The sequence below is a fragment of the Hypomesus nipponensis genome, chromosome 10 (genome assembly GCF_054491055.1).
Source record: "Hypomesus nipponensis isolate SF chromosome 10, ASM5449105v1, whole genome shotgun sequence".
NCBI classification, from domain to species: domain Eukaryota; kingdom Metazoa; phylum Chordata; class Actinopteri; order Osmeriformes; family Osmeridae; genus Hypomesus; species Hypomesus nipponensis.
Genome location: NC_140370.1, coordinates 16,637,780 through 16,656,310, shown reverse-complemented (window position 1 = coordinate 16,656,310; position 18,531 = coordinate 16,637,780). Strand labels below are relative to the sequence as shown.

General features: G+C 50.7%; 1 protein-coding gene across 5 annotated transcripts in view; it reads right to left on the bottom strand.

Moving 5' to 3' along the window:
- Positions 1–18,531, bottom strand: part of LOC146272013 (myomegalin) — a 43,314-nt gene that overhangs the window by 22,125 nt on the left and 2,658 nt on the right. For 2 of the 5 annotated variants that reach the window (XM_084706634.1, XM_084706633.1), the window contains exons 1-9: positions 4,811–6,216; positions 2,783–2,920; positions 2,371–2,490; positions 1,955–2,047; positions 1,493–1,723; positions 1,251–1,409; positions 1,019–1,114; positions 553–690; positions 186–365 (exon numbers count right to left, since the gene is read on the bottom strand). In XM_084706634.1, the coding sequence (XP_084562760.1) occupies positions 186–365; positions 553–690; positions 1,019–1,114; positions 1,251–1,409; positions 1,493–1,723; positions 1,955–2,047; positions 2,371–2,490; positions 2,783–2,920; positions 4,811–6,115 (2,460 nt within the window). In that variant the 5' untranslated portion in view covers positions 6,116–6,216. Of the gene's footprint in view, positions 1–185; positions 366–552; positions 691–1,018; positions 1,115–1,250; positions 1,410–1,492; positions 1,724–1,954; positions 2,048–2,370; positions 2,491–2,782; positions 2,921–4,810; positions 6,217–12,090; positions 12,145–12,455; positions 12,613–13,073; positions 13,217–13,359; positions 13,454–16,058; positions 16,136–18,531 lie in introns of those variants that run through there. The other 3 variants (XM_084706636.1, XM_084706632.1, XM_084706635.1) reach the window with 3 other exon arrangements.

The following is an 18,531-nucleotide window of genomic DNA, read 5'->3' as shown; positions in this document are numbered from 1 at the left end:
GCTGTGTACCGCAGGAACAAAGCAGCGTGTGTGTGTGTGTCTGTGTGTGTTACCTGTGTGTGTGTGTTACCTGTGTCTCCTGGCTGTGTGTGTCCAGGGCGTTCTGCAGCTGTGTGATGAGTGTGTCTCTCTCTCTGAGGGTGTGTGTGTGTGTGCCTGTGTGTGTGCCTGTGTGTGTGTGTTACCTGTGTCTCCTGGCTGTGTGTGTCCAGGGCGTTCTGCAGCTGTGTGATGAGTGTGTCTCTTTCTCTGAGGGCGTGTGTGTGTGTCTCCTGCTCCTGAGTCTTCAGCCCCTGCAGGTTCCTAAAGGCTTCACTCGACTTCTCCAAGTCCAGCTCCTTACTGTGCACCAGGGCATCCAGGCTCTGAACAAAGATTTTCGAAAAATACATTTGAAAAACTAAAACAGTTTTTAAGGGTTGATATATTTTTTTTACATAAATACAATTTTACAAAAATACAAATGTTTCTAAAGATAGAAACTTTTTTTTTGAGTGTGTGTGTGTATCTGTATGTGTGTGTGTGTATCTGTGTGTGTGTATCTGTGTGTACCGTGATGGTGTCCTCGTTGTTGGTCAGGATGCTGTGGAGTCTCTCCAGGTCTCTGTCCTTGTCCCTCAGAGCCGTCTGCAGTCTCCTTACCTGCTCCTCCTTCTCCTCCACACACACAAACCTCTCATCAATGGACCTCTGAGGACCACACACACACACACACACACACACACACACGAACCATGCACATGAGGAACTGTTTGAGAAGTGTTTCTGATCATCCAAAAAATGCTGCTACAAATGAGTGTCAGCGTGTCAACGTGTAACTGTGTGTGTGTGCCTGTCATGGCTGAGTGGTTAGGGAGTCGGGCTATTAATCAGAAGGTTGTTGGTTCGATTTGTGCCAAATGACGTTGTGTCCTTGGGCAAGGTACTTCACCCTACTTGTCTTGGGGGGAATGTCCCTGTACTTACTGTAAGTGGCTCTGGATAAGAGCGTCTGCTAAATAAATAAATGTAAATGTACCTCCAGGGCTGTGTCTCGCTCCTTGATGCGCTCCCTCAGTCTCTCCAGGAGAGTATCTCTGGGCCTGCTCACACAGTCCTGCTCATCACAGCACTCCTGCACACACACACACACACACACACACACAGGGGAGGGGGGAGGGAGCTGAGCGTGAGTGTGTGTCTCCCACTCCACAGATAAAGGCAGACTGAGATCTCATGAAAGAGAGAGAGAGAGAAAGGGTGTGTATTACCTGTAGCTGTCTCTCCTTGTCCTGCAGGGCCTGTTTGAGCTGGGTGATGCTGCGGTCTCTCTCCTGCAGCAGGGAGAGACTCTCTGCTTCTTTCTCCCTCAGGGCGTTCTCTCTCTCCTGCTGCTCTCTGGAGCCCTGCTGCAGCGCTGCACACAGCTCCTGCACCAGGAGCACGGACAGCTCACACACACGTACACACACACACACACACACACCAACACTACACCCCCACCCCCACAGACCTGGTTGTGTTTCTGGGTGACCTGGCGATGCTGCAGCGCCTCCCGCAGGTCGGAGGTGAGCCTGTCCCTGGTGCGGCCCAGGTCCTCCGCCTGCCTCTGGCTCTGCCTCAGGCTGCGCTGGCCCGCCTCCAGCTCCAGACCCAGGGAGAACAGGGAGCTCTGCACCCCCACTAGCTCAGCCTGGAGCCGGGCCACCACGCCAGCCTCACCACCCCCCTCTGGAGCCTGGGACTGGGGGAGGGGAGGTAGGGAGGGTGGGGGACGAGAGGGGGGGGGAGGAGAGGAGGGGGGAGGGTGGGTGGGGGTGAGGAAGGGGTGGAGGGAGATATATATTTCTATAACCTTAAGGTTCGATCGAGAGAGACGGGGCGAGCAAGCTGGAGACGGTGAGATAGAGAGAATGTAAAAGGTGTAATCTGTGTGTGTAGTGTATGCTGTGTGTGTGTGTGTGAGAGGCCTCACCTGTGTGTGTGTGACCTGTGTGCGATGAGCCATCTCTCTCAGCTTACACAAGGTGGCGTTCTGCCCCTCTATCACCTGGTACAGCTCCTGGGCCTGAGACATACAGGGCTTTAGTACACCAAACTACACACACAGCATAAACACACATCATACACACACATCATACACACACATCATACACACACAGCACACACACACGCACACATCATACACACACACACACAGCATAAACACACATCATACACACACATCATACACACACATCATACACACACAGCACACACATTCACACACATCATACACACACACACACACACACACACAGCATAAACACACATCATACACACACATCATACACACACACACACACATCACCCCACCCCACCCCCCTCCCTCCCCACAGGCCCCCCGCCCACCTCGCTGTCCCTGGTGCTGACAGAGTCACTGAGCCCCTGGATGGTTCTCTCCTGCTGCTGGGCCGCCTGGCGGACGGCCCTCAGCTCCACCTCCATCTCTGCCAGCTTCTCCTGCAGCTTCTGGAGAGGGAGAGGGGGGAGGAGGCGGGAGGAGAGGGGAGAGGGGAGGAGGAGGGTGGGGGGAGGGAGGAGGAGGAGGGAGGGGGAGGGGGGGCGGAGATGGATAATGTTGTATATGTCATATATTGGGTGGGTGAGTGGTTAGTTGGGTGGGAAGGTAGAGAGAAAGAAATAAAGAAAAAGAAAGAGAGAGAGAAAAGGTGTGTCTTTATAAGGTGTGTGTATGGTGTGTGTGTGTGTGTTTCTAAGGTGTGTGTGTGTGTGTGCGTGTAGAAGGGGTGTGTGTGTGTACCGTGTTGTTGGCCTCGCTCTCGTGAATCTTGTTCTGGAGAGACTGGACCTGCTGCTGGGCCTTCTGCAGCTCACACACACACTGACCCGCAGCACACTCATACTGGTCCAGCTGGTTCTGCTGCTCCTCGATCAGGGTCTGCACACACACACACACACAGAGAGAGAGAGACACACACAGAGAGACACACAGAGAGAGAGAGAGAGACACACACAAAGATAGGGATTTAGTGGTATGTCAGCAACAATCGTATGTGTGCTGAATATGTGAAATATCTATATTTTCAAACAACAGAAAACTGCAGGACTGTATGCGTGTATATGTGTGGGTATGTGTGTGTGTGTCTATGTGTGTGTGTCTATGTGTGTGTTTCTATGTGTGTGTCTATGTGTGTTCACCAGGGTTAAGAAGCAGGAACAGCTTTGTTCCGCCACTCTGCTCATATTTATGATCTATGTGTGTTCTCTTCTAAAAGCCCTGAAGTGAAGTCTCCAAAGCACAAGGCTGTGTGTGTGTGTGAGTGTCCTGAGTGCTTGGTGGAGCTACCATCTTTACATAACCCCATCAGCAGCAGCACATGGGCTCTCACATGCAGCACGCCTGGGGACGACACTCTACAAAAACAACACTGTCTCTCAAATACGCACACACTCACTCTCACACACGCACTCATCTAAAAAGATGAGATGCATACAGTGAAGGCTTCCCCTGTGAGCCGAACCAAACACACCCACTGGCAGACTTGTACCTGCTCTGATTAAATACTATCCGACAAAACAAAACTACTTGGGGTCAAATACTTGGGGTGAGCTTGATGTACCTTAACCCCAGTTACCCAGTTCTACAGAGGTCTACACAGTAGACTGGATAAGAGCGTCTGCTAAATGACTAAATGTAGACTAGAGTCATATAGTCATTATCTCTGGTTTACGTAGAATGAGTGACCGAGGTCTTCTATTTGAGTCATAGACAGCAGCCAACCAGGCCCAGGGCTGGGGCAGAGGGTGGCCTGATTGGCTCCAGGGTGAGGTGTTCTGATTGGCCGCAGCCTCCAGGTTGAGGGGGAATGTAGGGCAGACTAGGAGACAGTGGACTCATGGCATCTCCACTCATAACCCAGATACACTGATCTGTAGTCTATAGGGCCTGGGAGCTGCTCCTGCTGAACCACACACACACACACTCCCTGTGCCTCTGTACTCACAAGGAAGCTGTGAGTTAACCATGAGATCAGCGTGTTCGTCTACATTCTGATGAAACTACAAGGCAGAGAAACCTGACCGTGCAGATGACTGATGTGTCAGCACATTCCAGCAGGCCTCCAGGCTGGGCTGATTCACTGAGAGTTGTGAAATGACAGAATAACGTTGTGCTGTCACACATCGCATGAGAGGCTAAAACTGCATCGCTGCTCAACTCTCTCTGTGTCATGGCTGACTGGCGATTTAACACACTCACACACACACTTACACACACACACGTTTTGAGGTCATGCCGTTTCTCCCAGCTTACACACAACTGACTGGTCATGTGATGTGCTTCCAGACACAGACAATGAGCACACACACACACACACACACACACAGAGGAACATTAAAGAGCAGCACACACACATTTTGCTCTTTATCGCAAACCCCTAGTGTGGAGGTGGGATTTGAGTGATTGACAGATGGATTATCCAACTAATCATCCAAAATATGGGAGGGAGTAATTAAACCAAGGCCAGCAGAGCTGTGAGCTGACTAGAGAGCTCCCTTCCATCTCTCCTGTGGTCTCCACTAAGTTAGATGTGAAGAGCACAGCTCTACTCTAATCCCTGTTTTCCTTCCTCTCATCACGGATAGAACCATCTGTGAGAACTATCTGAACGTTCTAGAAGGTTAGAAGTTCCGGTAACAGCCTTTCTGAATGTTTTGGAACCTTGACGCTAGTAAAACTCTTCTATCTGAATGTTCTAGAAGGTTAAAAGCTCCAGTGTCCTGGAACGTTAAACTCTCTGGTGACGTTCCACCCCCTAGTCTGTTCTACCTGGTGGGGGGGTGGCGGGGGGCACTCTGCATACACATCATCCCACAGCTCCTCCATGTCCGCCTGGTCCAGACCCCCCTCCAGACCCCGCTCCAGCCTGATCAGGGGGGCCTCTAAATCGGCCACAGCACCGTGGATCTCCCCTTCCCCCTCCAGACCTCCGTATGCCACCCCCAGCTCCGGCTCAGGGAAGCCCAGCCGGAGAGCTCCGTTGCTGGGGCTGTGGCGGTGCAGCACTGGGAGCCTGCTCCCCTTGGGGCTGAGGACTGGCCGGTAGACAGCACAGCTGTGGGCCAAGCAGAGCGTCAGGGAGAGGCGGGAGGCCGACCCGGGCCTCCATCCGGGCCTCGACCCGGGCCTCGTGGGGCCCCCCAGGGGCTCCTCCGAGAGGCAGTCCGAGGCCTGGTCCTCCTGGACCTCCAGGTGGAACCCTGCCCCCGCGTGTCCGTCCCTGGAGGCAGGCGTGTGGGCAAGCTCTCCGGCCGCCTCCAGGGACTCCATGGAGGGGCTGGAGCTGGCCCTGCCCACCAGGGTGCGCTCGCTGTCCGAGGCCCGCGAGGGGGGCTTGGAGCCGGGGACCAACGTGAGGGAGGACGCGGGCTCCTCAGAGGCCTCCTCCTTCCCCCTCCCCATCACGCTCCCACCAATCACGCTGGAGTAGCGTGTGGACGGGCCGCAGGAAATGCTCCTGGCCAGCTTCCTGGGCACCTTGCAGACCGCCTCGTAGTCGGCGTCCGCCACGCGCCACGCCGAGCAGCCGCGGCACCTCCGGGGGGCGCCCCCCGCCCCGCAGGGCTGCGACCCCGCCGTGATCTCCGACCCCGCCGGACACTGAGGGTGGTGACCTCCGACCTCCAGCCCCTCCTCCGCCCAGGACTCGTACAGCGAGTACACCAGGTCATCCTGCAGCAGGGCGCAGTACTTGGCGTGGGTCAAACCTGACATGTCCACCACCCCGTCCGCGCCCCCCGCCCCCCCCTCCTCCCCGTTAGTCTTCCGGAACAGTCCGCCGATGCAGTGGCGGAGCCGGTGTTTCTCCTGGAGCAGGCGGTGCAGGCGCTCCAGGGACAGCGCCTCCACGCGGGCGATCACCGTGTCGAAGCGGTACATGCGGTCCAGCATGAAGGCGCACTTGGAGCAGGCGAACTCCCCGCGGCCGTCGCGGGTCAGCTCGCGGCCCAGCGCGTGAGACAGCAGCACCTGCAGGTTGAGCTTGGACGCCGGGTGGAAGATCCAGCGGCGCTGGTTGCCGCAGAGCTCGCGGGCGCAGATACGACACACCTCCTTCATCCTCACGTCTAACATTCCGCGGTTGCTGTGGTGATGATGGTGGTGGGGTTGGTGGGCGGTATGTGGTTCTAGTCCTTTCGGTTTACTATGTTCTACAGGGCTTCTATTTCCACCTCAGGAATGCCTTAACACCATTCTCCCCTCTCTCTCTAAGATTCTCCCCTTGAAATAATCTGGAATTATTTAGAATTCAATTACTCTCCAATACTTAGTCAAAATGAACCCAGATCCCCATCAAGTGAGAACAGCTTTGGCTATTGGACCAGTCCAGGTGTAACCAGTATGACCAGTGACACGTCACATCCGTGTTTTTCGCCCTCACATGTCCTTCTGGATGACAGATTCAATACTGACCCAAACAAACAAGACACCATGTGGTCTCAACGCTCGCCCTCAGGCTTGATAAATTAATTAATAATGGATAAAAAATAGCTTTAGACTGTGGCGGAACTTGAGACTGAGAAAACTGATGGCAAGGTAGAGAGAAAAGCTACAAAAAAGTCAAATGATTCGTCAATCTAGCTTCGTTCTCTCAGAAACATGCGGAACCCTGCTCCTCTTCACGCCGCGAGGCTGGACGTGAGGTGAATGATCATTATGGTCTGTCCACCGGACCAGTTCAAATCGCCTTGAATTTGTTAATCGATAGAAATCAAGCAGTGAAGGGACAGCGACGTCACTGGACTGTTTTCTCCCCGTTGTCCTTGCTTAATTCGCTTCTTTCATTCCCAAACACGCGAAGCGCACGTTCCTCTGCATCATCGGTTGTCATCGGAGGCTTGCGCTGTCAGGTTGCTCGTGACCGGTGGTCCCATATACGGACACCGACAATACCGGTGATCCACAGACTAACACGGCAACTTTACACTCGTAATAACGTTCTCCAATATCCGTCATTCAGTTACCGATAAACGGTCTAATATTGGAGCCAGAGCGCGACCGTCCCACTGCGCTTAGCCAGATAACGATGTGCCATCTCCGTAGACTGGCTGGACCTGCACCCACGGGCGGAGCGCACCACTTCCGTGAAATAGGGGTCAGAAAATATCACGGCATCCACGCTTCAACACGGCGAAGCTGCTCCGAGACGCACGCGGACAACCCAACAGAACACGACTTCAAAATAAACTGCACTCATTCATAATTAATCGTAAACGTTGTCATAGATTAAGATTTAAATGTAGCTTCACGTTCTGCGGGATCCCCCGGGATGAGTGTATTCTCATAGCCCCGTCCACTGTCCGCTTCATTGAACAGGTGAAATGTCACTACCGTAATAGCGTAGTAACGCGTTAGTGACGCTCTGTAAATTAGATAACCTATTATCACTAGGTCAGGCCCACATTCACCTCGCGGTACCGTTACTACACTGAATATCTAACATGTATTTTACAAACAAAATATATGAGACGGTTTGTGTCATTTTCCGTCCTACTATAGTCAATCATGAACGCAAATTCTCGAATATAACATTATAAAAGATAGTACGTATTCCACACCAAGGCCGTAGCCATGGAGTCGACATTGGGGGGGACGAATTCATTTTTTTATGATGATTTCGGACAGCGTGCGTGGTTGCCTGTCGTAGCGTAGCACATTTAGATTTTTATATCAATATATTGGGGGGGGACATTTTGACCAGATTTGAATATTGTGGGAGGGGGGTCCCGGAAAATCAACAAAAATAATTTGCCTCTTCAAACAATGTTCTGGTAATTGTTCGGCTTTCTTAAATTGTACACTCTCTCTCACGTGCAAACACACACTCTCTCACACACACATGCAAACACGAAGAGCCCGAGGGTTGACTTGGACTCATTCCAGTGTACCGACAGATCCTGTTTAACCTTTCCTTGTATTTCTGAAGCTCATTCAAATGCATTTCATGCCAAGCTTAAGTGTGTTGATCATACAGCTATTAATACACCCTGAAATCACATTTGACCTTGTAACGTTCTAGAACATTCAGTCAGACAGAGTTCTAGATGGAACCCAGATGTACCACATTCCATTATCGCTCAATTCAGGATTCAGGGTAGTGCATACATACAGAACTACACAAAGCTTGATAACATCTTTTCACAGACGCAAAATATACCAACTGTTTTCAACTTGTCAGAAAAAAACCTTCAAATGTGATCAAATTTGCTTCATGCGTGGAAGTAGCCACTTAGCAACAGCAGAACAGGGTCAGGGTTCGTGTTTAAACAGCCAACGTGGTGCAGAACCAGAGCAGGATCACAACCAGACTGAACACATCTCATTCCCTCAAACACTGATGGGATAATACTCTACTACAGTGCCTTTTTTAGCATTCTGTTGTATTCTCTTTACCATATTCACAGCTGTTCTTTCCTATTCTGTTCTATTGATCCTCCATTCTGTTAACATGTAATTGGTGTGACTAGCAGACTGTTGAGTGTTGTGTCTTTGTGGGGCTGTGCTGTATATCACTCAGGGTGCTTTCACCAGGGTGTCTGCACTCCAGAGATTACCCCAGAGAGCCGTCCATCTGAGGGTCTGCACTCCACACAATGACCCCACATGCTGAAGGGGGAGGGGAGGAGGACGGCAGGAAAGACAGGAGAATATGGGGGGGGGGGCATAAAACTGGTAACCAAGACAACCACTTAGCCTTACTGGAGCCAAATACACTAGATAGGGCGCTCCTGCTCACAAAGATGCATGACTGTGAAAGAAGCCCAGTCATTGGCTGATATCTGATAAAGCCGTGGGGAGAAAGAGTCTTTACGATTGGCTGCATGCGAAGATAAACAGGATTTACAGTTTTGATTGGTTTGTGTCGGCCACCATGGAGACATCCCATAAATCACACCAAACAACTGGCCTCATGAGTCACTCACTCGAGCGGCACCAGCAATGCATGTTGGGTAATCTGCAAGTGTCCTTGCGCCGTGTGAGGGGGGATATTTCAACCATAAATCACCATTCATGGGGGACCTTGGAGAGGACTAGGTCAACCATGACAACATAACTGACATCACATATTTTCCTTGTGTGTTTGTGTCCAAATAGAGAGACCGAGAGAGAGACAGAAAGTGATTGGGAGAGAGCTCCACCCACAACAGGAATGCAAAAACACAACCACAAGCGCTGTCTAGTGAACAAAAACAATCATAACACTCTCAGAATGGCTTACTTTCAGAACATTCCAGGATGTGACAAATGTTTGGAACTACATGTCCCAGAGTGCACGGCGCTCAGCCGTGGTCTCCGGGACGACCAGGCACCTGTGTGGAGCCCCGCACAGGAGAAGACAGATGATCATGCTCTCGTGGGGTGACCTCAGGTCTCCCTGCAGATTCCCCTCACAACCACTAACGCCTCAGACATTATATTGTACTATCAAAAATACTTAAAATAGACAATGTAAGATTTTTAACAAGACATAACGTTCCAAGGAACAAGACTTTAATGTTCTAATCATCAATAAGTTCTCTCTCCCTGTCTCTCCCTCTCTTGGGTACAGCTGGTATTACAGTTGATCTCATTGGCTGAGGAGTCTGGGGAGCCAATTAGAGTGCATGTCTGAGAAACAGGGCACCTGATATGTGTGTGTCAGTCTCTCAGCAGAGGGTCACTCTGACCTCCCCCACCTGCTGAAATATGACACGACACGCACACACACACACTGGCCTGCATGCACACACACACAAACACAGGCCCGCACACACACATCTCCGCTGAATGTTGATGTCAACACACCCCTCTGTGTGTGGGATACTCAGCTAGATCAGGGAACGAAGCCTCAATATGAGTCATTTTCTGTCGACTGCAGACACACACAGTGTCCCCTCTCACACACACACACGCACACACTCACTCATACAACACACACCAACACACAAGTGTATGTAATTTCTCAATCCAGCTTTGCCGGGTGCGCAGGTATTGAGCAGTTTGAGTCAAACTGAAACTCGGCTCTGTTATAGCAGTTTGAGTCAAACTGAAACTCGGCTCTGTTATAGCAGTTTGAGTCAAACTGAAACTCGGCTCTGTTATAGCAGTTTGAGTCAAACTGAAACTCGGCTCTGTTATAGCAGTTTGAGTCAAACTGAAACTCGGCTCTGTTATAGCAGTTTCCCAGGTGCTCTGGAGGGACAGCAGGGAGAAATACACACACACACACACACGTGTGGACACACACACACACACGTGTGGACACACACACACACACACACGTGTGGACACACACACACACACACACACATGTGGACACACACACACACGTGTGGACACACACACACACACACATGTGGACACACACACACACACGTGTGGACACACACACACACGTGTGGACACACACACACACACACATGTGGACACACACACACACTCGCTACAGGTGAAATCTGAGTGTGGGGAGCAGAGCAGTCCAGCTGATTTACAAGGTAAAACACACACACACACACACATACATGCACACACACACACACACACCAGCCAAGAGATGCCAGGAGAAAGGAAGCTGATTCTGAGAACATGAGCAACTCGTATCGCCTCTCTTCTCTGATCTGCAGCTGCTCTGCATGTCCCTCTATACGTGCAAGGGAAGTCCTCAGTCAAATATACGATACGACATTTAGGATTTAGTTTCTGCAGCTAAATAGAGATAAATAGTCGGTAAATAGGTCAATATCTGGCCAACATTCGCATGTCGATAAGGTTAGAAAATCAAGATAGTGCATAATGTCAGTTCATTCGAAAATCTGGGGAAAACAGTTTGAGAGAAGAGACAACTTTGGCATTCTGTTATAGTTAAATATTCAAAGTTACAGCATTTTAAGGTAAATATTTGTGGATAGTTTAAGCTTCCTGGCAGTGAAGTTTCATGTTGGAAAACACTTCATGTTCTGGAAAATGGTCCAAGTTACAGCAACAACTGTCGAGCAACACAACACTCCGAGAATCTCCAGAAATTCGGTGTCTCCAATTTTTGTTTGCGTTGTGAAATCTGTAACCCTGGGGTCTAAGATGAGACCAGGAGCATTGATCTCTCAAACCAACCAGGGTATTCATTAACCAAACACTACCAGCTCTCTGAGCAAGGAGAAGTCATGTGCTCTCTAGAATGTCAGCAACTATTGACTCCATGTTAACATACTATGTAATTACATGATTTAACTTGTTTTGTATCCAGGAGATCCCATAGAGAGTTGGGGGGGATGGGTGTCCAGTTCAGCGTTTATTAAACGACTAAATAGTTTATTAGAGGTTTTAAAAGGCCGCTAAGAAACAAAGACCACAGAAGTCCCATGGACCTGCACTGGATGCAAATGGAAATACACTTAAAACTGGAAAGTTGAACCAGAAAGAAGAGAGTGGGAGGGGCACATTCACACTGAACCTTCCGGTTCATCTGTGACATAAGACTGGCCCACTACACGGTCAGCGTCAGAGAACAGCAGAATATACCGGTCAGGTTATATAAATACACCTCTAGAGTCCCAGAGTTGGACCTCGTACCAGTCACATCACATAAATACACAACCACATCATTTGTTTAGTATCAACTACAATAGCCTGGCCCTGCCCCTTACAGTAAAGTAATACCAGATTACACCAGTAATGGAGCCAGTTGATCAGCACAGAGCTGGCCCCATACTCTCGCTAACCCACCTTCATACTAACCCATGCTAAACCGTGCTAACCCATGCTAACTCACGCTAGGACTTCACAGAGCTTAATAAAACTGTGCCCCATTTGTGTGGGAGTGATGTACCTCCCTTCTCCAGCAGGGGGCAGGCTTTCATTAACATACAATCGAATGTGACCAGCTCTCATTCAAACATCACTTCAGCCCTTCTACTCCACCCAAGAGCCAGTTGAAAGTTCATTCATCAAGCATAAGCTCTTAATCAAAGAGACATACAAATACTGCATGTGAAAGTACAGCAGGAAATCATGGATCTATGGCAAGATTTCATATATCAAAAGGAGTGTGTGCCTCTCATGCAGTTCCTCACCTGCATCTCCTGCTCGATGCGCAGTCTCTCCCTGCTCAGCTCCTCCTGGTAGAACTGGGTAGAGATGGATGAGAGGGACCAGGGTTAGAGAGAAGGATGAGAGGAACCAGGGTTAGAGAGAAGGATGAGAGGGACCAGGGTTAGAGAGAAGGATGAGAGGGACCAGGGTTAGAGAGAAGGATGAGAGGAACCAGGGTTAGAGATAAGGATGAGTGAAGAGAGGGTTAGAGCCTCTTTAGCACTCACCCCTCTCTCCCCACTCCAGGTCTCCCTCTCCAGGCTTCACCCCTCCCTCCCTTTCTCACCCTCCCTCTCCAGGCCTCACCCCTCCCTCCCTCTCTCCTCCCTCCCTCTCCCGGCCTCACCTCTGCATCCCTCTCCTTCTGCAGCAGGGAGGAAGAGATCTCCTCCACCTGGCCCTCCAGCTGCTCCACCCTCTGGGTGAGGGCAGTCCTCTCCCCACTTAGCTCTGAGATCTGGCTCTCCTTGGAGCGCAGCGCGCTTGTCAGCTCTGCAATCACCCTGCACACACACACACCACACACACACACACACACACCACACACACCACACACCACACACACACACACACCACACACCACACACCACACACACACACCACACACCACACACACACACCACACACACCACACACCACACACACACCACACACTCCACACACACACACCACACACCACACACCACACACCACACACCACACACCACACACCACACACACACACCACACACCACACACCACACACCACACACACACACCACACACCACACACACACACCACACACCACACACACCACACACCACACACACACACACACACACACCACACACACACACACACACACACAGGAAGAGAGAAGGAAAGAGGACCAAGGGTAAGAACATTGCTGTCACAAGCTGTCTGGAGAATCGGAAAGGAACAGGAAATAAGTATAGGTCAAACCCCTAATGTGTGTGTGTGTACCTGTCTGGGTCGGTGTGTGTGCGGGGCAGGAGGCCGGGGGCTGTGTCTTCCATGCTGACCTCCAGAGAGAGCAGGGAGGTCTGGGACCGGGACCCAGCCAGGGGGCCTCTCCTCCCAGCCTCACTCCGGCCTAGCTGGGCCTCCTGGAGAACCAACACACAAACACACACTCCAGTGAGCTGTCTCTCACGCCGAGCATGGTGGTGGAGTATGGGTGTGTGTGTGTGTGAGTGTGTGTGTGTGTGTGTGTGAGTGAGTGTGTGTGTGTGTGAGTGTGTGTGTGTACCTCCAGCAGCATGTGGTCGATCTCCTGCTGTCGCTCCTCACACCTCTTTTGCAGCGTCGTCTCATTGTGATTGGTCAAGCTCTCCGCTGTCGTCCTATCAGACGAGGAGAAAAGCAGGCATCGTTGTTAGGAGAGCTGTAGTCAATGGCAACCTTACCAAAATCTATCTAACTATCTAACTATGAAAGAGGGAGCGAGAGAAAAAAGAGAGAGAGAGGACGAGTGGGAGGGAGAGAGATGGCACGTTTATAACTGCTGGGGTTGTGTTCAGGTCATGACTAAGACAGGATATGATGTCACAACGTCACTGCGTCGGAAGCACCACACAGGATACCCAACACCTCCCCGGTAATAGCAACACCACGATGAGACCCCTGCCTCACCCCTGGGCCTCACCCCTGGGCCTCACCCCTGGGCCTCACCCCTGGGCCTCACCCCTTGGCCTCACCCCTGGGCCTCACCCCTGGGCCTCACCCCTGGACCTCACCCCTGGACCTCACCCCTGGGCCTCACCCCTGGAGATCCCTGATGGGCCTCACTCATGGCCATGGAACCAGATTAGTACCTGTAGGATCCAACAGTGAGGTAACTTAAACTAACTCAGCTTGATAACTTTATGGGACCAGTGCCCCAGTTAACAGGATGAGCATGTCCTTCCTGCTCTCTCTCTCTCTCTCTCTCTCTCTCTCTCTCTCTCTCTCTCTCTCTCTCTCTCTCTCTCTCTCTCTCTCTCTCTCTCTCTCTCTCTCTCTCTCTCTCTCCCTCTCTCTCTCTCCCTCTCTCTCTCTCTCTCTCTCTCTCTCTGTGTCTCTCTCTCTTTCTCTTCATCTGTATGTCTCTCTCTCTTTCTAACTCTATGTTTCTGTTTTAGCATCTGCTCACTGACTCCATCACTGACGCAATCCCAGAATTCCTCCTGCTGCTCCCAGAATGGCACACGCCATCCTGTCTGCACTCATCTGTTATAGTCCTCCTCTCCCGCACTTAAACATACAGTATATATATCTCCTCTTATCGCAGACACAGGCTCAGATGACTGGGATTATTTTGAACCAGACTACTGCTACTGTCGGCTATCTGTCTCTCTCACTGTCTGTCTGTCTGTCTGTCTTTACTGTTTGCTACTGAAGTTTGTTCTCCATCTCTCGTTACTGGTTGAAGTTTGGGAGAGAGAGACCCCTAGGGGTGGAAGGACAGAGAGATGGAGGGAGGAGTGGAAGGGAGGGAGGGGGAGGGTGAAGAGAAGGAGAGAAGGATGGAGTGATAGAGGGATGATGGAAGGGGGGGTGGAGAGAAGGAGGTGTGTGTCTCACACACACACACACACACATAGTACTGTATAAGCATGATACCAGTTCCAGGTATCAGTTACCAGTTCCAGGCTTGTGGAACCTGGTGAACTGGATCACTACTGTATCTCCCAGTCTAAGAGGGACAGCTGGATATCTGCTGGATATCTGCTGTGTTGCCTCCTCTCTGTCCAGGGAACACACCCTTCAGGACAGGGCCCAGGAGTGTGTGTGTGTGTGTGTGTTTGGGTGTGTGTGTTTGTCCTCTCTCACACCACCAGCTGCTGTGTGTGAAATAGGAGCTGTGGCAGATAGGTATTAGCTGTGTACTCAGAGACCACCACTTCAGGGGGGATCACTGTCCCATGGTCTGGTCACACACACACAGGCACACACCCACACAAACACACCATCCAACATCGACAACCTCGATGGGGTCTTAAGCAGTGACAGGCTGGTGATCCAGGACTCAGACCCTCAGACTGATCTCTATCCCTCCATCAGGGTGTTAACCTGCCTGGCTGAGTGTGCTCGTCACAACTGGATCTGATTGGAAGGGAGGTAGAGAACTGGATCTGATTGGAAGGGAGGTAGAGAACTGGATCTGATTGGAAGGGAGGTAGAGAACTGGATCTGATTGGAAGGGAGGTAGAGAACTGGATCTGATTGGAAGGGAGGTAGAGAACTGGATCTGATTGGAAGGGAGGTAGAGAACTGGATCTGATTGGAAGGGAGGTAGAGAACTGGATCTGATTGGAAGGGAGGTAGAGAACTGGATCTGATTGGAAGGGAGGTAGAGAACTGGATCTGATTGGAAGGGAGGTAGAGAACTGGATCTGATTGGAAGGGAGGTAGAGAACTGGATCTGATTGGAAGGGAGGTAGAGAACTGGATCTGATTGGAAGGGAGGTAGAGAACTGGATCTGATTGGATGGGAGGTAGAGAACTGGATCTGATTGGAAGGGAGGTAGAGAACTGGATCTGATTGGATGGGAGGTAGAGAACTGGATCTGATTGGAAGGGAGGTAGAGAACTGGATCTGATTGGAAGGGAGGTAGAGAACTGGATCTGATTGGAAGGGAGGTAGAGAACTGGATCTGATTGGAAGGGAGGTAGAGAACTGGATCTGATTGGAAGGGAGGTAGAGAACTGGATCTGATTGGAAGGGAGGTAGAGAACTGGATCTGATTGGAAGGGAGGTAGAGAACTGGATCTGATTGGAAGGGAGGTAGATAACTGGATCTGATTGGAAGGGAGGTAGAGAACTGGATCTGATTGGAAGGGAGGTAGATAACTGGATCTGATTGGAAGGGAGGTAGAGAACTGGATCTGATTGGAAGGGAGGTAGAGAACTGGATCTGATTGGAAGGGAGGTAGAGAACTGGATCTGATTGGATGGGAGGTACTCACAGAGCTTTGTCCAGCAGCTGTTGTTTCTCTGCTAGTTCCTGTTTCAGGCTCTCCACCTCCACCTTGAGCACGATGTTCTGTAAGAGAAACAACCACATGAACACAGGGATTACACACCTTCATCATCCCCACCACTAGCTTCATCATCCCCACCACTAGCTTCATCATCCCCACCACTAGCTTCATCATCCCCACCACTAGCTTCATCATCCCCACCACTAGCTTCATCATCCCCACCACTAGCTTCATCATCCCCACCACTAGCTTCATCATCCCCACCACTAGCTTCATCATCCCCACCACTAGCTTCATCATCCCCACCACTAGCTTCATCATCCCCACCACTAGCTTCATCATCCCCACCACTAGCTTCATCATCCCCACCACTAGCTTCATCATCCCCACCACTAGCTTCATCATCCCCACCACTAGCTTCATCATCCCCACCACTAGCTTCATCATCCCCACCACTAGCTTCATCATCCCCACCACTAGCTTCATCATCCCCACCACTAGCTTCATCATCCCCACCACTAGCTTCATCATCCCCACCACTAGCTTCATCATCCCCACCACTAGCTTCATCATCCCCACCACTAGCTTCATCATCCCCACCACTAGCTTCATCATCCCCACCACTAGCTTCATCATCCCCACCACTAGCTTCATCATTTCCACCATCATCATCCTTGACATCATGTCAAATGTTCTGTATGAGTACCATACGGCTATGACCATTAGCCCCATGAGTCCATGGGTCCATCAAACACAACAGTTTGTTTACCTACTGGACACACACACACATTCACTCAAGCACACAGACACAGAGATACACATTCTCACACACACACACACACACACACACACACACACACACACACACACACACACACACACACACACACACACACACACAGACAAACGTGCAGGCATGCATGCACACCAGAAAGGAGAGCCAGGGTCATTATCTTTCCTCACACCCTCAGCCCTCACACATTCACTTGCTACACGTGCATCCATAAAACACACACCCGTAGAAATACACACACAGTTTCAGAAACACACACACACACACTCTTAGAAATCTCACACATCCAGTACAGAACACACACACACACACACACTGACAGACACACACTCACTTCCACATAGAGCATTCTCCCCACCCAATACACGTGCGACTCTCACCCAGAGAGAACACACTTACATGGTTTAACACAACGTTCTGTCTCTCTGCCACACACACACACACACTCCATGTAGGACACGTGTGCTGCTCACAGTCACACACACCCTGGCATCACATCAACACGGTGTGAATAACATCCCCTAGCCAGCCCAGCCTCCTACACACTCTGCTGCACAGGGAGGAACACTATACTGTACCTAGCTGTACAGGAAGGTATATCTTCATAGACAGTACTTTACCAGCTATGGGACCATATCTGTTTATACAGGTCTATGGAGATCATTTCCAACATTCATTCTAGGAGTCACTTTGAAAAACAGTCCCAAGACCCTCGAAGAGCAGAGCAGAGAAGGGGGAGAAGAGAGAGGAAGGAGAGAGGAAAGGAGTCAGGAGAGAAGAGAGGAGAAGGAGAGAGGAAAGGAGTCAGGAGAGAAGAGAGGAGAAGGAGAGAGGAAAGGAGTCAGGAGAGAAGAGAGGAGAAGGAGAGAGGAAAGGAGTCAGGAGAGAAGAGAGGAGAAGGAGAGAGGAAAGGAGTCAGGAGAGAAGAGAGGCGAAGGAGAGAGGAAAGGAGTCAGGAGAGAAGAGAGGAAGGAGAGAGGAAAGGAGTCAGGAGAGAAGAGAGAGGAAGGAGAGAGGAAAGGAGTCAGGAGAGAAGAGAGGAGAAGAGAAGAGGAAAATTAGGAGAGAAGAGAGGAGAAGAGAGGAGAACAGTGATCTAGGGGTCATGGTTACTCTGCACGATATCAGTCATGACCCTGCACGCCCCATGGAACAGCACAGCCACATCATCAAGTCATTTTAAATATTAACAAAGTCACTGCTTCAGTGCAGTCACAGACTCTATTTAAAGTTTCATATTTCCTCTTAGCAGCTACTGTGGTCCAGGCTGACGTGACAACGTGCTTGGCAGTAACAGGGCTGTTTTTCTCTTCAGCCAAACAGATCTAAATATAGCCCCCTCCATCACAGTGCACCTGCTATTTTGCCCCCTCCCCCCCGCCCCCCTCGGCCCACAGCAACAGTTCCCCTTATAACCTGAAGGGGGGCGGGGGGCTGTGATTGGTCTGGGAAGGGTCACAACTATTCACTTACAAACATGCATACATACTCTGCAGATGACTGACATGAACACACACTCATATACATACCTATACACACACACACACTGTAGCGTGCAGAAAACAAACTATGCATCAACATACACATTTGTCTGGCACACTGTACACACACACACACACACACACACCGCCCAGACTAACGAGAGCAGGAGCGTGCTTTCACGAC